This window comes from Esox lucius, chromosome 20 (assembly GCF_011004845.1).
Source record: "Esox lucius isolate fEsoLuc1 chromosome 20, fEsoLuc1.pri, whole genome shotgun sequence".
Taxonomy (NCBI): Eukaryota; Metazoa; Chordata; class Actinopteri; order Esociformes; family Esocidae; genus Esox; species Esox lucius.
The window spans coordinates 172455-194886 of NC_047588.1; the positions used below are offsets into that span (position 1 = coordinate 172455).

The 22432-nt window shown below is 38.3% G+C and overlaps 1 protein-coding gene and 2 long non-coding RNA genes across 7 annotated transcripts in view; 1 reads left to right on the plus strand and 2 right to left on the minus strand.

Annotated features, from left to right (window-relative positions):
* Positions 1-22432, minus strand: part of taf12 (TAF12 RNA polymerase II, TATA box binding protein (TBP)-associated factor) — a 47874-nt gene that overhangs the window by 20549 nt on the left and 4893 nt on the right. For 3 of the 4 annotated variants that reach the window (XM_010868409.3, XM_010868410.3, XM_020044602.2), the window contains one exon: positions 11734-11993. In XM_010868409.3, the coding sequence (XP_010866711.1) occupies positions 11734-11904 (171 nt within the window). In that variant the 5' untranslated portion in view covers positions 11905-11993. Of the gene's footprint in view, positions 1-11733; positions 11994-12577; positions 12615-22432 lie in introns of all 4 variants that reach the window. The other variant, XM_020044603.2, reaches the window with a different exon arrangement.
* On the minus strand, positions 4749-10415 carry LOC109615506. Its single transcript, XR_004574899.1, has 3 exons — positions 8489-10415; positions 7089-7142; positions 4749-6260 (listed from the first exon to the last, which is right to left on the minus strand). It is a non-coding gene; the product is annotated as an uncharacterized LOC109615506 (long non-coding RNA).
* LOC114829764 lies at positions 21298-22212 on the plus strand. 2 transcript variants are annotated; one of them, XR_004574897.1, is made up of 4 exons: positions 21298-21316; positions 21506-21560; positions 21772-21906; positions 22102-22212. It is a non-coding gene; the product is annotated as an uncharacterized LOC114829764 (long non-coding RNA). The 2 variants fall into 2 exon arrangements; XR_004574898.1 differs by having other exon boundaries at positions 21299-21316; positions 21503-21560.

Sequence of the window (22432 nt, forward strand, 5' to 3'; positions counted from 1 at the left end):
CAGGACCCTGAACAAAGAGGACACTATGGGTTTAGCTGGACGTTGGTTCACACACAGATGTGACAGGACCCTGAACAAAGAGGACACTATGGGTTTAGCTAGACGTTGTCTCACACACACAGAGACATGACAGGACCCTGAACAAAGAGGACACTATGGGTCTAGCTGGACGTTGGTTCACACACACAAACACACAGACATGACAGGACCCTGAACAAAGAGGACACTATGGGTTTAGCTTGGACGTTGTTTCAAACACACACACACACATATATGACAGGACCCTGAACAAAGAGGACACTATGGGTTTAGCTGGACGTTGGTTCACACACAGATGTGACAGGACCCTGAACAAAGAGGACACTATGGGTTTAGCTAGACGTTGTCTCACACACACAGAGACATGACAGGACCCTGAACAAAGAGGACACTATGGGTTTAGCTTGGACGTTGTTTCAAACACACACACACATACATGACAGGACCCTGAACAAAGAGGACACTATGGGTTTAGCTGGACGTTGGTTCACACACAGATGTGACTGGACCCTGAACAAAGAGGACACTATGGGTTTAGCTAGACATTGTCTCACACAAACATACATGATCACCAGTACAAGGAATGCACATCAACATTAGTGGTCATTTAGTTTAATTAAATCCCTAAGGTTTTACTCAATGTCTTGTAAATGTTCTGCCCTCTTCTATTTGAACTTCTGATTAGATGCTAACTGCATTTTGTAGTACTGTACTGGTAAGTGTTCAATGACAATAATGTTGAATCTTATCTAATATTTAAACTCCGACATTTTTTTTTTCTTAACATCCAATAACTTATGTTTTAATCACCAAATTGTAAACTAAATTGATATTTAACATTTCAATAGGATGCTGAAATCTGTACTCAAATGGAATGGAAATGATCAATTCGTACTTAAAATCTTTAACAGACAACAGATTAGGGTTAGAGTTGATATTTAAATTACAGACTTTTCAGTTTTTTGTTCCCATTATCTTAGACCACAAAGATTGCTTCTTCAAAACATATAATTGGTAATATTGAATAAAATCTGAATTTGCTGAAAACAATAGCCAAATGCATTGAAAGAGACCATTTAACATCGAAAATCTTCTACAAAGCAGATGTCACATTAGTGTTTGGGTCAAAATCTGTAGCCACCTCCAATGAAAGTGATCTTTCGCACTAAAATTATTCTATTAAAAAGAAGACAGATTAGGGTTAGAGTATATTAGACGCCAAAGATTGTTACTTACATCTTTATAAACTCATGACGTTTTATTTTTCAATAGAATGCTGAAAGATGTAGCAGAAAGCAATGAACATGATCACAAAGTCACATACAAAAGATTGGGGTAAACGTAGATATTTATTTTCAGACCTTACTATTCCACTTTTATCTTAGACCCTAAACATTTTAATTTACACATTTTAAATTGACATTTAATATTTCAATAGGATGCTGAAAGCTGTAGCTTAACGCAATGCAAGTGATCAATTCACACTAAAAACCTTCTCTTAAACAGAAGACACATAAGGGTTAGAGTAGATAGTTAAATTGCAGACTTAGATCCCAAAGATTGGTACTTACATCTTAATAAATGCTTCTGAAGTTCTATTAGAATAGGATGTTCAAAGCTGTAGCAGAATGCTATGATAGTGATCAATACGCACAAAAAATATTCTATTCCAAAATATTAATAATTACTTTGTAAACTCATATGAAGTATCCAAATGCAATGAAATGCAATGAAAGGGAGTAATTCCCAATAAAAATATTAACAGACAACATATCAAGTTTAGACTTGATATATGAACTGCAGAATTTTTCAATTTCATTGTTTCCATTATCTTAGACCACAAAGATTGTTCATCATACCTTCTGAAACCCATATAATTTGGTAATATTTCATGAATATGCTGACAGCAAAAGATGAATGCATTAAAAGACACCATGTAACATTGATAACCTTTTACAAAACAGATGTCAGATTTGTGTTTGGATCCAAATCTGTAACCGAATGCAGTAAATGCAGTGATCTATTCACACTAAATATCTTCTCTTATACCTCAAAATTAAACTGAATTTTCTAATTTAACTGAAAATCTACTAAACAAATGTCAGATTACAGTCCAAATCCATAGCTGAAACTGTGTAAATTGTAGCACCCCCCTTTTTTTTTAATTTAGTCCAGTCTTAGTCCCTAAAATATATGGACATTTGTCACATTATCATCATAGGAATAATAATTTAGTTTAGTAATTGCCAAAATTATGAAAAAAGTGAGACATTAGTCAACAAATGCCCTCATGTATTAGTCACTTTAGTAATTTTAGTCAAATCAAAAGTAATGGCTTATAAACCCATAGTAAACTTATCACTGAATTCCATGTACACAAAAATAGTCTTGTTCTGCCAACACATTTTTTATGAAGTTGTTGAGGCAGTCAAAACTGTTGCTGGTTTTGATGAGGACACATTGTGTGTGTGTGTGTGTGCAACATCTGAAACTTGTCAGTCTTTCCTTGATTTAAGAAATTAAGGCTATTTCATGCAAGAACAACTGAAGATCTTGTACAAAGCTGTGTACTACTCAATGAACAGAGCAAACTGTCTCTAACCAGAACTACCTATAGTTCAAGGCTCAAGGTTTATTTGTCAAATGCACCGAACAACACAGCCGAGAAGAGTTGCACTGAAAAACTCAGACAGGATATGTTTTTGAAGATTAGGCAACTATTTGTTAGATAGCCCGTAACTTGGCCATATGTGGCACAATTTGCATGAAACTTTGCATACTTGTTGCCATGAGAGACCCGAAGGGCCTTGGCCATTACTATACCTATACACCCCATGGTGGCGCTGTAGCAATTAGTCAAATGTTGAAGGTTTGAGCATGCATATCTCATTAACCGAATGTCGTAGACTCATGCAGCCAAGTTCCATACCTGCTACTTCTCATGTTGACCAAAGTCTCTGGGGTCTTTCAAATTCGCCCCTTGGAATTTCCTTAATTTTGAATTTGGTGAAAAACTAATTAACGACATCTCCTCCCAAACCGCTGAACGGATTTGCATGCAGTTTGGTGTGAAGGGTCTTTGAACCATTATCTTTAAAAGTTATATAAGGAAAGTTGATATCTCAAATAGTATGGCCGAAATCAGCGAATGAAATTGAGCTGGGCGGGTCTATGATTTTAGAAGTCCATTAATCCCAAATGGAACATCAAACAGCTATGAAACGAAACACTCGTAAACGTGTCTGTCAGGAATGGACAGAAAAAGTCCCATACAGAAATACCTCTTGGGGGCGCTTTAAACATCACAGATGTTTCTCACAATTTTGCCGTTAATAAAAACACACTTAAACGACATCTCCAAAACCGCTGAACAGATTGATATCTAAGAAAAGTTGATCTCTCAAACAATATGGCCTCCATTCTAACGTTTGTGAAAAACATCTCCTCGAAAACCGCTGAACGGATTTGCATTTGGAATTTTGAAATCTCAAACGATTTGACCGCAATAAGTTTATGAATGAAAATTACAGTGCAGTGTACGTGCAGTGCGCAGCGTGTGTGCAGTGCGTAACGTGCGTGCAGTGTGCAGTGTGCGCGCAGTGTGCACTCAGTGTGCAGTGTGCGCTCAGTGTGCAGTGCGCGCGCAGTGCGCAGCGTGCGTGCAGTGTTCAGAAACTGATCCACCTGTAGTGAATATTTCCTTCTGCAAAACAGAACTGCTCTGCACATCTAATGCCGCTAATATTTTATCTGCTTACAGCCTATTAGGGATGGTATCACTTCAAACTTGAGGGATATGGATACTTTTGCAAAGCAGTGTATAAAGACTACAACCAATGCATCCTGTAGTTGTTTATTGGTCTCAAATCACAGGAATTATGGCCAACTCTTTCAGTCACAAGTTTGTAACTCATTTGTTGGTTTTTAAGCATGAATATTATATAAATATTAAGAATATTGCCACATTTGACAAGTACAATTTCAGCAAACAAATAGGTGAATAATTATGATACCCATTTGCAAAAACAAAAGACAACTTAACAATTAAAATGGATCAACAAAAACAAGGTGGACATAAAAACAATTAAATTAAAACGTAGGCCACACCTTGAACATGGATGTGCCACCATTTGGTCTGTAATGTGCAAGTGCATGAGCTACTTTTTTGGTAAAAAGTTTAATTACTAATTTTAAAACAAATATCTACATTTATAGCACACGTTAAAAAGACTACTCATAACATTACATTTTAAAATGAATGCAAACAAATGCTATGCAATTAAAGGTTATTGTAGAAAAGTATTTTAAAAGTATTCAGACCCCTATTCTAAAAAATGTGTTAAAAAAATTACTTTCATAGCAATTACTGCCTCAAGTTTTCTTGTGTGTGACCCTACAAGCCTGGCATATCTGTATTTTTGGGGTTTCACTCACTCTTCTCTGTAGATACTCATAACCCCTGTCAGGTTGCATGGGGAATGTCACTGCACAGCCATTTTCAGTTCTCTCTATAGATGTTTGATGGGGTTCAAGTCCGGCCTATGGCTGACCGGTCCCATAGCCACTTGTGTTGTCTTGGCTATGTGCTTAGGGTGGATGTCTTGTGGGAAGGTCAACCTTCACCTGAGTCTGAGATCCTGAGCGTTCTGGAGCAAGTTTTCATCCAGGATCTCTCTGTACCTTTCTCTGTTCATCTTTCCCTTAAACCTGACTAGTCACTCTGTCCCTACTGCTGAAAAACACCTTGCTTCACCATAGGGATGCATTGGCCATATGACCAGTGCCTGGTTGTCTGCAGACATGACGCTTGACATTAAGCCCAAAGGAGTTACATTTTTCTAAAATGGAAACATTTTAGAATGATGGATACCACTGTTCTTCGAGACCTTCAATGTTGCAGACAACAGGAAACCAGGCACCACACATCTGGCCAATGCATCCCTACAGTGAAACAAGGTTGGAGCAGCAACAGGTTATGGGGATGTTTCTCAGCAGCAGGGACTGGGAGACTAGCCAGGATTGAGGGAAAGATAAAGACAGAGAAGTACAGAGAGATCCTGGATGAAAACCTGTTCCAGAGTGAACAGAATCTTAGACTGTGGAGAAGGTTGACAATCCAACAGGACAATGACCCTAAGCACACAGCCAAGACGATGCAGGAGAGGCTTTGGTACAAGTCAGTGAATGTCCTTGAGTGGCCCAGCCAGAACCTGGACTTGAACCCGATTGAACATCTCTGGAGACCTGAAAATGGCTATGCAGCATTGTTTTGCATCCAACCTGACAGAGCTTAAGAGGATCAGCAGAGAAGAATAGGAGAAACTCCCCAAACACAGGTGTGCCAAGCTTGTAGCGTCATACCCAAAAAGACCCTAGGCTCACACCCCTCTTTCATTAAGGGATGTGAATAATAGTGTACATTTCATATTAGGGGTGGGCGATATAACCCAATAATATAATTATTTAAAAACTATAACAGTATTGATTGAATTATCGTCAAGCCCTGTCATATTTCAGTTTCTTATAAACTTGCAAAAAATAATTAAACCTGTTTTGTTTTTATTATGGGGTATTGCGAGCAAGTTCGATTTTTTCCCCCTCATAATTTAATACATTTTAAATGTAGGCTATACTGTAACCAAATGTAGATTAGGGTCTATCGCCACTCATTAATTCACTACACAGCAGATTCCAAAGCAAGTGCATAACCCATTGTCTTTTGAGATGCTGATATATAAATCATACGTTTTCTATGCGTTATTGTCACAAAAGTTGCTTTTTTGATTTGACCATATAAAATGTTAAACAAATTATGTACTGAATGATAATCTTTACATTTGTGTATTGATCGCTTTTTCATTTTGCCTCCTGAATGTCAGTCCTTTGTTTCTTACAAAGTCTGTGCCCATTGAGGTCTGGAAACCGGCTACCTTTGTTTCTCCATTTAAATAAATCAGAAGCCAATTGAAATATTGGCTTGATTGTAAAAACAAATAATTATATCAAACCCATCTCCAAAATCAACTGGTACTAGCAGTCTCGATGTTTAAGAATCGTTTTTGTTGTGGACAGTTTTTATCATACAGTATGAAGATTGGGGCAAGAAAAGACACACCTTTACATTGCATTCCAGACCACCTGAGTGATGACATTGTGCCACCACTGCAGACATTGCATTTGTCCAAAGAGGATGCAACAGAATGTACAAGAATATCCTGACACTGGGAAAAAAAATTAAGAGAATTGCCATTAACAAACAGTACATTACTGTTCTATTCCAATTACACTGGGGAGAACAGGTATTTGATACACTGACGATTTTGCAGGTTTTCCCCACTTACAAACCATGTAGAAGTCTGTCATTTTTCTTCAACTGTGAGTGACGAAATCTAAAACAAAAATCCAGAAAATCACATTGTATAATTTAAGTAATAGATTTGCATTTTATTGCATGACATAAGTATTTGATACATCAGAAAAGCAGAACCTAATATTTGGTACAGAAACCTTTGTTTCTGTAGTTCTTGACTAGGTTTGCACACATTGCAGCAGGAATTTTGGCCCACTCCTCCATACAGGTTGGAATCTGTTTGATTGAGTGTGTGAACAGGTGTCTTTTATACAGGTAACAAGTTCAAATAGGTGCAGTAAATACAGGTAATGAGTGGAGAACAGGAGGGCTTCTTAAATAAAAACTAACATGCCTTTGAGAGACGGAATTCTTAATGGTTGGTAGGTTATCAAATACTTATGTCATGCAATAAAATGCAAATAAATTAATTAAAAATCATACAATGTGATTTTCTGGATTTTTGTTGAAGTGTACCTATGATAAAAATGACAGACCTCTACATGCTTTGTAAGCAGGACAACCTGCACAATCGGCAGTGTATCAAATACTTTCTTCTCTTAGTTTTGGTATATTGGGCATATACCACAACCATCATGCATGGTTGATTACAAGAACATTGACAATATCCAAAGTCTTACATTATATAAACAGCTCTAGTTCCAGTATATTCAATGATTTAAATGAAATAAAAAAGCACCTCTTCAGTGTTCTCGGTCTCTGTAGTAACGGACATTTCTTGGACATGGATTTGCTATGAAGAGAAAGAAGACATTTAAAATCATTAGCCCAATAGTATTATACTATCAAACTAGACTCAAACGGTTTAACTAATCACAAACACTAGAACGTCTCCATAAGACATTACGTCCTCCTACACCAGTATTAGATCATAAACACACACACAATCCATAAAAATTGAAAACAGTTCAAAGTGAAATTAAACAGTCTCCATATGGCATGCTGTCCTCGTACACCAGTATAAGATCATATACACACACACACACACACACTCCTCAACACATGTAAACCGTTCATACTGAACATTTATGTTTGAAAGTTCCCTTTAAGGCATGGCATCCACATCTAGAAGCACAGAGAAACCAATCCACGTCACCATTAAAACCATAAAGAATATTAATAATAGGAAGCACTCAAATATTATGATGTCAGCACATCTGGCAAGGGTAAGTTACTGAATTGCCTTTCCAATTTAAGATCTTACTCAAAGATTTCAATTGTCTAAGCCAGGTGGTTTGTATATTGGATGCTGATTGTCCGACTGCCATGATACGTGGAGGCAATAAATTGGGGGGAGGGGGGTGTTATATGACCAATATTCCACGGCTAAAAGTGGTTCTTAGGCACGATCAAACACAGAGTGCCAGGACACAGGCAATATTTCACAAACCCCAGAGATGCCTTAAAGCTCTATTAAATTGGTTACCAAACACAATGAGGGCAGTAAAAAGCAATGTGACGTCATACCCATGGTATACAGTGTCACAAACCAGGTAGGTGGAATCATGAATACCTATTGGCTGATAGCCAATATATATGGGACCGTATACCATGGCTATGATTTCACTTTAATTCTCTAATTGCATAGGGAACTATTTCAGTAGAGCAACAAGGCCCAGCAGAGGTTTATGGTATATTGCCAACATATTCCATGAAGCATTATGCCTAAAAACAGCTCTTAGTTTTGGTATATTGGGCATATACCACACCCCTCATGCCTGGTTGATTACATGAACATTGACAATATCCAAAGTATTTAATGATTTAGATGTTAGGGCACCGGGTAATTGTATCACACAGTACACCTAAATGGATGCTTCGTAATTCGTAATATTCCTCCACTAATTTCTTGAAGTGTTTCCCTTAAATTTTTTACCCGTCTGTTTATACAACAAACAGTTGTCAGTTCTTTTTTTTCAACTTGTTTTGAAAGGAATAATTTGTATGTAGTGCAAATCTAATGGCAAAGATTACAATTACATTTTCATTCCAGGTTGTTACACAAAATGTATATGTCCAATAGTTGTGTTTGCAAGCCACTGTATCTTAGATTATGCTTCAAAGAACATTAGAATTTACCTTATTTCACCACGGCCAGTCCGAGTCAGCATAATCATAGGAAATTTCCTCTCCAGGTTTTATGTCGGTCGTTGCAAATAAACAGAGGTGGGGCTTCCCTCCAACTGTTAGCCTTTTCATTTTGCTGTTCGGATTGATGTGGTCATCGTTGACAAATCTGGCAAGTGATTCAGTGTTTGCTGCATCAATACTAGACAAATAGAAAAATATTTCTTAGGCTTTTTGCTAAACCAACTATTCTATTAGCCTACATTATCACTGTACAAATATACACTTTCCAGTGATAAATGCTGTCATGTTCACAATTAAATATACCAAAAGACTGCATTTTAAACCTATATTTTAGATGCAAGTAATTCATGTTTGCAGCCAATACAACTACAGATATAATACAACTGCAGCCACATTCAGTTACTAACCGTCTAAATATTTATTCACTTATGAAATACAAAGTCTAAATATTTCTTCACTTATGAAATACCAAGTCAATCATCTGACCAAATGTGCTGTGTTTACATCACAACCCAACATACAGGGTTATTTTAACCCAACTGTAATAGTGAACTATGAGTGATGAAAGACAGTTCTCCAACTCAATATCAATTGTGGCTTTAGTATGGGGCTACTCAGCCACAACAGGTAGACCTATCAGTGTACTTGCCACTCGTTCCCCTTGTTCTTACTATTAGACCGCACAGGACCCCCGCAGTTGAGCAACAACGCCTGACAATACACTATATTCATATTATATTACTATTACTCACCTACTTGGGTGAATGAGGGATACATCAGTCAAATTATCAGATCATGACAAGAGGAACACTTCATTTCTCAAACACGGCCAAACACAAGGCCATGTATTGGCTTTTTATACAGTTTCTAAACAACACTAAAAGCGAAATCATTTTGAGAGAAGAAACTGCTGGCACTTTAGAGCCCATTGAATGTCCATCATTACATTCGCTAACGTTAGCTTGAAACAATTACTTAACTTACCGCTAACAAGCAGACGACAACAATTAACTCACGTTCGGACAGAAATACGACATTAACAAATGTTTTAAGCACAGGCAAAAAAAAAAAAAACTCATATTAGCCAGACTACAAAAACACTCAGGACTGACTATAAAACTGCGAGACACTCCAATAATAACATCAACGCAAGTTTAATCTCAGTAGTATTAACCCATTAGCCTGCTTGAACAACAGAACAGGAGTACAGTACATAATTACCAAGTTACTAGTACTGTAGCAGTCATTACTCTACCCTGTTCACGTTTGTGTTAAACTGCACATTTTATATATTTTAGCTATAAAATTGTAAACTAAATAATACATTTGATCAATTGTGTGAATAGAAAAATTACTTACCTATTTAGTAGTCAAGATAACCATTAGAAAAGTCCTCTTCGCGTCGTGGTTACTTTCAGGTGATGTCTTCTGAGGTAAAATAAGCTTCAGCATATCTTGGCGGGGTTTTCACTAGCTATAGGCTCGCGACATAGAAAGTTGATAGTTTACCGCCAGAATGCGGTGACTCAAAGACGCAACCGCGAATCAACGATCGTCCCCGTTATTGACAGAAGCAGTAGCCAATCGGTGATCAGACATGCATACAACCCATGAGCCAATGAAAAAAAATCGTATCAAGCTGCACTACCAACAACCAGACATAGGGGGAGTATGGGCTGTGTGTGATACACAACAAAACCAGGTCTTTATGGTATATTAGGACATGAGTTAAAAAAGCAGGACATAGTTAATAACAATGAAGGAAGTTCTTCTACAGTGCCCGACTTATGGGGACATTGAAAATGTCCTCATAAACCAAAATGTCCTCATAGTGCTGGTGAGATTTCAGGTCAAATGTCCCCCTATACCATATAAACAAGAACACACATACACACACACATACACACACACATACACACACACACACACACACACATACACACACACACACATACATATATATACATACATACATACATACATACATATATATATACACACATATACATATACACTGCTTGCGCTGGATGTCTACAATGGCTGTGAGCTAGGCACCAGTGATGTGCTGGGAGGTTTTGACCACTCGTTGTAGGGCCTTCTGGATGGCTACAGAGCAAACGCTAAACCACATTAATTTTTTTGTTTGCATTTTACACAGTTCAGGGTCACCTATGTCCCCAAATGTTTTCAATGGGTAACAGGTCTGGATGGCAGGCAGTCCAGTTTAGCACTTGGACTCTTTTACTACAGAGCCATGCTGTTGTAATACATGCATAATGTGGTTTGGCATTGTCTATAAGCAAGGCCTTCCCTGAAAAAGATGATCTGGATGGCAGCATTCCAAAACCTGTATATATTGTTCAGCATTAAGGGTGCCTTCACAGATGTGCAAGTACCACATGAGGGCCTGAAGATCACAGCCATCCAATACCCCCAACCATCCAGCTTCTGACAGACCCATACTCACTGGAATTCTCTTTTAATACCCAGGAATACCAGGTGCATGCAATTAATAATGAGGTAGAACAGAAAACAAGCTGGCTCCGGACCTTGCAGAGTTGAGTACAGTTGCTTGTAGTAGTTTAACAATCAGACTACAGCTGTGTTACTGATTGAGCAAGAGTGGGTGCAGCATTGTTACAAATATAAATAATATATAGAGCATACAATAACGAGCCCAAAATCGAACCTTGCGGAACTCCTTTCTCAGGCTAATCACATGATCAACCAATATGAAGAAAATGCCAGACTAGACATTCAAAACAACACCACCAGTGAAAATTGGTAGTCTGGAGCCTTGCAATTGAGCGCTAAGCATTCCAGAAACTGTTAGTGTGGAATTAATTACCTGATCACAGAAAATAACATTAAATAATCGTACGATAATCGTATCTGTCAAAACCCTTTCGTAACAACAGTACTTTTATTCGAGTACTTGGCACACTTCTCACAGAGTAATGTTTTTATTTGTAAAGCTGGGCTTTAATGCAGTTAGTCAAGTCTATTATTGGGCTGGCCATACAAGAGTTGCTATGGCAGAAAAAAACCAGGCAACCATACTTAGTAGACTGAACTATCTGAAGTCAGAACCCTTTAAGGTAGGTAAGGTAGATTTGATTGGTTTGACATGTTGTAAAGTGTCTAATTAACAGCAGGCCTTTACATCTATTTAGCTATTGATCTGCTATTGACATCCTCAGTCTCCCTGGTCAAGAAATTAGATTAAGACTCACCTGACTTCCCTCTGGACTGATTCTGCCAGCTGGGCCAGGTGTGCCCATCACCTTCCCTGGGACAGTGGCAGTGCTATTGGCCATGCTAGAGGCAATAGGTGGTGCAGATGAGGCCTCTGCTTTCACGGTGAAGAAGTTGGAGCGGTTAGGCTGAGGTTGGTATTGGGTCATAATCTGTAAGAACTAGGTAGGATGTCAGTCGTGGTGCCTCTCTCTGGTACCTGGGGCTGCACTGTTGACTTAAGGACCAAGTCTGTGAACTGAAAAGTGAGAGAGAAAAAATTTCACCATGAAAAAATTAAACTTGACTTGATAGTTACTTGACTATCAGACAAATCAACAGTACTAATCTAAGGAAGTATGTTCTGGATAGGCAGGGGTTTTGAAAGAAATTGAAATTTACAATGTTGTTACAAATAAATATTTTTTCTGCAGTGATAATGGATTTGGCAACTGAAATGCCAATTTCATGACACCAGAAAATGTAACGGAAATGCTCAACCGGACGACTTGTGCCCTCTCTAACATTCGCTGGTTCTACTCAATAAGGTGGGAGTCAAAAGCATTACTATGCTGACTTAATCTGGAAACAGCTAACCACAAACATGCAAAATCTTCATAACAGAACTTCTCTTAAAACATTTGGGAGTACACAAATCAACCTGGCTTGAGATGAGTAGTGGAGGATGCATGTTAAAGCACACAAATTTAATGGAAAACAGAAGTTCCCAAAAAGCTAAAGGCATAAGATAAATCTTAATTGGTTGAAAATGTCATGATTTACTTTAGAATTTTACAAAAATGTAATACATTGAATAGGTTCATGATTTTTAAATTACTTAACCTTTGTGCGCCCCTCAAATGTACTTCCCTTTCGACACCTTCGTGGACAAAAAATAATTAAAAACATTATATTTTCCATATAATAAATAGTAGGGGCATGGGGCTTTGGGGGTTATTAGAGTCTTGGATATGTCAAAGACTTCCAACAAAATTCATTTGATTGCATTAGTATATTTTATGTAGTGCCAGATATTCCTCTGGACACCTTCGTGGACAAAAATGTCCCATTGACTTCCATTAAAAACTATTTTTTTATCTCACTGCCATTAGAGTATAAAACCATGCATTCTGTAATGTAAGCATTCATTCATTTTGATGAAATTTTGACTGTATTCCATCACACACCCGCGCACGCACACACAAAAACTCTTCTATCAGATATAAACATCTTCCCATTGTAGGCCAATGGAAGAAATTATTGTGTGGGTGTGTGTTTGCATGTGTGTGTAGTGGAATACAGTAAAAATTTCAAATATCACTACTTTTCTTCAAAATGGAATGCTTACATTACAGAATGCATGGTTTTATACCCTAATGGCAGTGAGTAAAAAAAAATGTTTTTTATGGAAGTCAATGGGACTTTTGTCCATGAAGGTGTCAAGAGGGCGAAAAATTCATAAACAGTATGAAAGACATGAGAATTAAAGACATTGGATTTCAAAAAATTTACAAAAAAATAAGAGTTCTGCTAAAAAATCATGCCCCTAGCTGCAACACAGACAAAATGATCCCCAAATAAAAAAAAAATAATGCGAGAAAAATGTACAAAAACGCAGAGGGGCGCACAAGGGTTAAGACATGTGGTTTGACACATGGCAGCCATTTTCTTAAAATGTAAGTGTTCTCCAAATCATCACTGGTGTTACAGTCCCTGGTGTTACCATTCTTCCTGGTAACACCAGGAACACCAGTGACGTTCCTGTATAAAAGAGCAACGTAAACAATGTAGTAACACATGAGGGGGAGAACAATTAGTGTATGAGTCATAATAATTGTCTATTATTATCCTAGGGCAGAGTAGAATTGTATAAATTGTAACAATAGTATATATACACATAGTATAAATGGTAATAATAATAATAGTATTCTTCCTTTTGTCAGGTATGGCGAAATTGAGTGCTGCTGAAAAGCAAAAACTATACAAGCAGCGGAGAAGTGCAGCCCCTACACGTAGGGCAGAGTACTTGGCAAAACAGCATCAGGGTTACGTCAATAATATCTTGAACAAGAAGTGGAAATAGGCAGGAGATTTGAGTGAAAGGACAGCTCAGAGAAAGTTGTGGCGCATTACACAGGCACGACACAGACATTTGATACAAGTAGTGCAGTACGGACATGTTAATAGAACTGAACAGGAACAGCAAGGTTATACTATATTTTTATATTTTGCGGTTTTTTGGCTCACCGGCCAAGGGGACTGGTAGATGAAAAAGAATCCACCAGCCACACATTTTTACCAGCCAAAATAATAAATTGCCTTTTTGTGTCACACAGAACAACTCATCACCACAGCCTGAGCATCATACTACAGACAGCCTCTTGAAACTCTTGACTCCAAACCTCAATTTTTCACAAAACCTCCACGTTTTATGTGATTCGCCCCCCAACCCATCTTAAGAATATTTTAAAATCTAAACAAATTCCCATGAAGCAGAGAACAAGGAGGTTGGCCCTGCAAACACTGCATACACATTCAGCATTTTAGATGTAGCAAGAATATATAATTATTGGGCAACAAAATGTTCCCATCAACAAAATTACATAAAAAATAAGTCACATTGTTTTGGATGTTTTACAGATAGAGGTCCAATGAAATAAACCACATTGAATTTATTCAGGACCAAAACCACTTGCCCTATGTTCTCCTACAGGTTGGCTAAAAGAAGGGGCTAAAGAGGTTACTAATTGTATTGCAATGTGAAAATACTGAATACCTCACAAAGCCCCTATATCTATTAGAGGATTTATAATTACTTACAATTATATTAAGAATGAATACTGTATATGCTCAAGGGTCAGGATTTTATTCCTATAATCCACAAATCAAAAGTTCAGCCAATGTCTCACTCCTCTCTATGCCACTGTCTTTAAACTCCTGATGACTGTCCCTCAGCCTGCTCATCCTCCAGGACCGCTACCCCTAAATTTAGACAATTTCATCAGCCTTGATTTTCTATTTTTCCGGCCCACTGTCCCACAATCATCCCAAAGTCTGCATTGAACCGTCAGACATTTTTTATAGTCCACCGGACGACAGAATGCTGCAAATTGAGCCCTGACCTTTACCACAGCTAACTATTAAACGTATAGACTACGTAGCTTATAGACATGGTAGTCTTCTGTCTCTCACTTCAAATAAAAAATTCTTACTACAGCACTAGCAAGTAGCTACTAGACAATTCTGCCCAAGCTGCGAAGAAAAAGTTTGCAAAAATTAACATATATTTTGTCACCAAATTAATGGGTGGATTTCAATGTAACAAAAAAGAGGCATTTCCCGCTAGCCATCATGACAGACTTCATAACATTATTTTGGTACATTTACTCGCCACTGTGGCGGATAGCCTTCTGAGATTGACTCACCGAACCGAAAATCTACCCGGATTTGGCACTTGTTGGGTGTTAGTTTTGGACCATATATATGTAAATGACATACAATATTGGAAGACCCTTTTTTTAAATGACGCACACACACGCAAAATATATTTGACAGGTTTTCCAATATTTTATTTTGCTGAGATCCATTCATAAGATTTGGGTTTTTCAAAATTAAAAGTGAGGTATTCATTATTTTAGGGACACTTTTCAACTAATTGGCTTGTGACAGGCTGTATTGAGTACCTTTACATTAGCCAACAAATGCCCGGGTGTAGTTATATCAGATGCAGTTGCCCAGCAGATGAAAATATCAACTGGTGGAAAATGTCTGGTGGAAAATATGCAAAATGAATGGATTAACAGCATATTAAATTGCCTAATATTGTGTGACTTATATGATCTGTTGCCAAGAAAACAGTGAACCTCTGCTCACACTTACAGTAAGACATTAGAGTGTTGGGTCATGTGACTAAGCATGGCTCGAGATTCAGAAGCCACACACCAGCGCACAACTCGGAAAGGTTGAAGGCGAAGCAGACATCCCTGGGCCAGTTAAAAACAAAAAAACACGCGATGGTGCAACTGACGCCATTAAGATGGCAGAGTAGTTATTTGAAATAGGTTATTTTTTTAAAAAGCCTTCTTTATGTACCGTATTTTCCGCACTATAAGGCGCACCTTCAATGAATGGCCTATTTTAGAACTGTTTTCATATATAGGGCGCACCGGATTATAAGGCGCATAGAATAGAAGATACTGCAGAATTTCGAGACCGCCTCGAAATTCATCGATGCTCGTGTCCGGTGCTAACGCTGTTAACTTCATTTGAATAGTGACTGTAGAGACGCTTCTACTTGCTGCTCTCTGTTCAAAAACCCACTGTTCGAGTTTGTTCTAACTGTGGCCATCTCGCTTTGTTCCCTCGGAAAAGCCGTTTAGTCTTCTTTACTTGGCGCAGGTCATCTTCTTGCTTCCTCCACTTCCGTACCATTGATTCATTAAAGTTGAATTCGCTAGCTGTGTTGAGATAAATGTAGTTTAAATAATGCTGATTTAATAACCATGTATTCTTATGTTTTGTTTTATTAAATTATATGCTGCAGCCAGGTTAGGGAAATATGATTGAATACAATAACCATAAAAAGTTTACATTACACTCAGCCACACTCACTCAGACTTTACACCTGGCTCAGATAGAGAGACAGGATTAAAACCCCACAATTAACATACAAATGAAACTGCCTCCTATACAGCACAAAGAGACCTTCTGTCTCCAGCCCCCTGATGTTCTAGTCTAGGTTAGGACAATAGAATGTAAATTACTGTAACCTGGTTAAGATTTCACACCTGTATGCAAATAACCTGTTGATCTATGACCGAGAGTGAGAGCACGTCCTTCCTCATTGGATGGCGAAAACCAAGAGATTCGTCCAACATGTCACCATGCCAACGAAGAGCCAACAAGGATGGGTTTTACTCACAAGAGTGAAAAGTAACCGCCCCTGTGGCGCGAGTATTAAAACCAATGTTCGAACTTTGTTCGGCGCAAATATTTTGTGGAAGCTCGAGGGTTGAGCAAATATTTGACCGCTGCAGTGTATTTCATGTATTTTGACTTATCAATTCTTATTAATAAATCTTTGTGCTAAATTTCCATTTGGACCGGATCCCCGTCCTTCTTCAGAAATTCTGGTACACGTAAAATTCTTAACAGCTGCTGCTCTATTGCCATATTCTACTGCGTGACCGACAGCCTTGAGCTTGAACTCTGCGTCATAAGCATGTCTCTTGAAAGGTGCCATTTTGGGGTCTTTATACACACACACACACACAAGTGGTGTGGGAATGTGAGTAAGCACAGTATCGGTGTTTACTGACTACGGTAGCCGTAATGCTGCAAGGGGTGTGGCTTTGTAGTTTACCAGTCGTACTGAAACATTTTATTATTATTACATTGTTTTTCTTGGTTTTTCATACTGAAACATTTTGACAGAGCTCCTTGAGCGCCGTGTACAACCAGTATGGATCAACCAATTAACCAATTGAGCCATATATAAGGCACTCCGGATTATAACACTGTCGTTTTTTTGAGAAAATTAAAGGCTTTTAAGTGCGCCTTATAGTGCGGAAAATACGGTAGTAAAATGTTTCAACGCTTAATATGCAATGGGACAACATATTTACATCCATACATTTTAATGCACATTATCTAATTAGGAAATATGGTTGGAAATTACAAAATTCTACTTACAAAATTAGCCAAAATATTTTACGCACATTTGAGTGTTATTTCGACAAATAAGCAACTGAAATGCATGCCTATTAAATAATAATCTTGCAAAATTTGGCTACGTTACAGTGCATTGCAAAACAATTCTAAACTAGATTTAAAAAAAACAATTTAGAAGCCAACGAGTTTCAGTAAATGATCTGCTCCTAAAACTTTCTGCAGAGCTGTCAAATGCTCTTCTGCAACAATGCATTAGACATCCTAACTGATGGAAACTGACAATTTGCATGGTATTTGTTGAGACGTTTCTAACATTGGCCTCAAAATCCCTTATTCAGATTGGAAACATGAATTTGGAATTAAAATAATGTGCAAAAAGATAGTTGTCTATAAAAAATTATTGCAACCATAGTGGCCTATGTTCATTCTGCTGACTAATTTCAATATAAAACATTTGTTGGATCATAGAGGTTTGTGCTGTTTAAATGTAGGCTATTATATGGCTACTTAAAACACGTCCGGTAGCTGTTCTATATGGCCCGGAATTTTGGATTTTTAACTGCCATATTGGCCATCAAAAAAAAAGTATAGCGTGAACTCTTTATTTTTAAACAATGTCTAATGCTGATGTTCTGTAATGTTAATTTGCATTGACAATCGGTTCTAATCTTGGTACTCAAATGTTTTCAGCTTCTATGTCATTGGTGTCATATTGCATCACTGGTGTTTCTGCAAGTGACATTATAGATTTCTTTTTTATTTTCAAGCAGCATTTTGTTTGTTGATTGATGTAACCAGTCATCCATAATTAAGAGTTAGTATAATAAAACATTTTGTTTTAATATTCGGTCATGGCTGGTTTGACAGGGGGAAAAAAAAATTGTGCATATGAAATAAATTCTTACCATGTAGTAACATGTGAAATTATATTAAAACATGTAAAATAAAAACTTTTCTTTGTCTATTCATTCCACTACATTTAAATAAATATTCAGGTTGTAGTGAGATCAAATATTTATATAATCATTTAATGTTGTGCACATTAAAAGGTAACAAATGACAAAGAAACAGCACATGAAAACTTTAATGTAACATATAAAAGTAAAAAAATCACATTCAGCTCTACTGTTATGGATTCATCAAGTATAGAAGTTAGTTATTGCTATTAAAGAAGTGTTAGGTACAGTACAGGCCAAAAGTTTAGACACACCTTCTCATCATCAAGTTTTTTATTTTCATGAGTATTTACATTGTAGATTCTCACTGAAGTGAGAAAACTGTGAACACGTGGAATTATGTACCTAAGTGTGAAATAACTGAAAACATGTCTTATATTCTATTCTAGTTTCTTCAAAGTAGCCACCCTTTGCTCTGATTACTGCTTTGCACACTCGTGGCATTCTCTTGATGAGCTTCAAGAGGTAGTGACCTGAAATGGTTTTCCAACAGTCTTGAAGGAGTTCCCAGAGATGCTTAGCACTTGTTGGCCCTTTTGCCTTCACTCTGCGATCCAAACCATCTCAATTGGTTTCAGGTCCGGTGACTGTGGAGGCCAGGTCATCTGGCACAGCACTCCATCACAATCCTTATTGGTCAAATAGCCCTTACACAGCCTGGAGGTGTGTTTGGGGTCATTGTCCAACTAAACGCAAACTGGATGGGACGGCATGTCGCTGCAGGATGCTGTGGTAGCCATGCTGGTTCAGTATGCCTTCAATTTTGAATAAATCCCCAAGTGTCACCAGCAAATCACCCCCACATCCTCCTCCACGCTTCAGGGTGGGAACCAGGCATGTAGAACCCATCCGTTCATCTTTTCGGCTGTTGGAACCAAAGATCTCAAATTGTGACTCATCAGCCCAAAGCACAGATTTCCACCTGCGTGAAGTTGGCCCCCCCACCAACGCAAAACGTCGTCAAACTATGCTCGTTCGTTTGTGCTCCATTTGTGCTGCTTCGTTATTTTAGATATTAAAATAATATTTGTAGGTCAATCTGAGGTCAACCAGCCCCCCACATGCTCCAAATTCTCATTCGTTTGTGCTCCGTTTGTGCACAACTAACTGAATGGGAAAGACATTGAATGAGAGAGAATTATAGACGGTGCACAAGCTCACTTTTTTTTAACAGTAGGCTAGTTGAAGTAACAAGGTAAGACCTAAAGAATTGGCAAACCAACTGACAATATTCACTTATAGGTTACTGTTATCCTGTGCGTTTTCAACTTTTAACGAACACTGATGCGGATCACAGGATGTGTGAATGCAACAAACTTCAAGGTAAGTGTTTTTACTTACTGTATGCTGTGTTTTGTTAATAATATAAAAATTGTCACAAATACACGCACCATAATCTGTTTGCTGTGTTTATACACGTGTGTATTGTAAAGGCCTATAGGCCTATATGTCTCTTAAGCTCACTATGGCTTTTTTTTTTTTATTAAACATGACAAGCTATTTGCTATTTTCTAGTTTTTTATCAAAAAAAATACCTTTAAAAACTTACTTAAAAACACTTAATACTGAAAAGTTACAATCTGTCTTCAAACCAAATATACCACACAAACTTCCATAAAATAGCACACTACTTCTCCTAACAGGAGTAGGAAAACAAGGGTGTGTGGCATACAAAAAAGTTCAACAAAAATAATTAAACTTATTAAATAATTAAAGACTGCAATCAGTCTTTTGTGTATAATACAGCATGTGGGCATATTTTGCTTTTATCTGACGCTCCTGTCACTCCACTTCTCAGGCCGTCATACATCTCCCAGACACATGGAGACCTCCTGCAATAGGCCACATAATTTCCAAGAGCATCCTGGGTTAAGCCTCCTCTAAAAGCAATGACTGCCCGTAAAGTAAATCTCTTTCGTCATTGACTTTTCAATGATAGTGGAGATGTGGCATTGTGCATCAATTTGGAGAGCACCAGACTTCAGTCGGACAGCTTTGAATATTTCGCTCATCATTTCTGCCCTCTGTATGTAGGCCTGTGCATTCAGACCCTTTGTGGTGATGGATTTCACTAGCTGGAGGAGGTTGTTGGAATCCTCATTGCAAACAATATTTTCAAAAGTTACACTATAACAGTAAGCACAACATAAGCATTGACAAAAAGCATCAAATGCACATGTGTTCAGCACAGAGATTCTTGATTTCCTGAGTTTAACAAGCTGTTGATTGTTTCCATTTTTCAACAGGTCCACTTTGAGTCTTTTCCCTCTCACAGATGGATCTGCATGGAGCCATTCAGGACAAGGAGAGAGGTATGAACTCCTCTTCCTCTTTTTGGGTGGAACTGCTAAGCCTCTCCAGTTTTCAACAGCTTCTTCATCTGTTGGATGGATGTTTGTGACAGTGTCAGACTTCCCAGAGCAGGAAGCATCCATCTCTGGCCTTCCATCAATCCTGCAGGTTGTGGTGGGTAGTGGACTGACTCCTGTGTCGATCTCTGTTGCAACAGCCTCATCCTCTTCACCTTTTTCCACACTTTTGTTTTGAGGAAAAAATGTGCATGTTGCCTTCAATGAAGGACAGATGTCGAGCAATGAATCGATCCACTCGAATAGGCAAGTGTTCATGCTTGAAAAGGCAGCGTTTGATGTTTTTAAACTCTGCTTCGACATTGGCTGAACTTGCAGTGATTTTGGAGCTCCGGAAGTGAGGGATCATTACCCCTGTCCAGAGAGGTAAGTAATTTGCAAGCCAGATTATATTTGGAATAATCTCAGGGAGGAAGTGCATATTGTCATGATCACCATTAGATGTGGCAAGTGACCTGCTCTCCTCACATATATCTGTTACCCACTGCTGCAGGTCTGTCTGTGTTTGGTCACATGGATCCACTTCTTCCTGGTCCGCACCCTCTACATCTGGAATGATGACACATTCCTGCAATTCTGGCTTTTAGGTATTTCTTGCACCTTTCTGAAATGAGGGGGGCTCCAGAGCGGTCACTGCCCTCTGTTTCGCTAAGAGCCACAATAGTAATGCATCTTAGTAGCTCTCTTGCATCGTCCATGGATTGTGACATAAGCTGAGCTATTGACCTAACAAAGAAATCTTTAATGCGATGGTTTTTTTTTTTTTTTTCAAGCAGTCCCACCGGCAGATCATCTTGATGCAGAGAGCAACATCAACCCGCACGAAACAAGGTGGGACTTTTGCTGACTGTCTACAGAGTAAGACACCACAACATTCATTGATGTAGGTCTTAAGATCAGGATGAGAAGTAAAAGCCTTGACCAAAGCTCAGAGCAAAGCCAGAGAAAAGTCACTCACAACCTCTTTTGGGGTAGGTGCACCGGCGCGTATCCATTCTGTCAGCCAATGTGTTATGGCATTAACATCATGTCTCTCTGACAGCATTTGCACCACTGGGACACTTGAGCTCTCACCCCCTGCCACAACACCCTGATAAAGGAATACATGGCCAGACTTGCCATTTGGTCTCTGTAGTTTCCTCACCACTGAGCCAGTTGCATCAAAACTCACAGTGGGGTTAGTAGATGTCTTTAATAATGTCTTGTACACATACATTTGTGTTTGGCTCCAATAGTGACAAAAAAACTTGTCTAGTCCAATGTCTTTAATGCTACCACTGTGAGGGGCACTATATTTTAGCATCTGCAATGACAGAATAGGATCCTTGTCGCCTAATTCCAAATCATTTCTCTCCTGCTTCGCTTTGCGCAGGGTGGCCAAATTAGGCAGATGACTTGGCTCAGGATCTCCAAAATCCATCAGCTTTATTGCCTCTGATGCCCTCCATACATGGGGTTCCTTTCTACCCTCACACAGTTCTTTGGATATCCGCACACGCAAGTTACCAGACATCGGACGTTTGGAACAGCCAGTATGCAAGGAGTCAGTGTTTTTAAGCGAACACCTGAACATCATTGTGCTGTTTATTTCAGGCTTTTTGTCACATTTTATGTGAATTTGGCCACGACACTCCTTACAGTTGCCTCTGATTACAATATATTTGTCTGTGACTGATGGATAGACCTTGGCTCTTTTAAAAGTA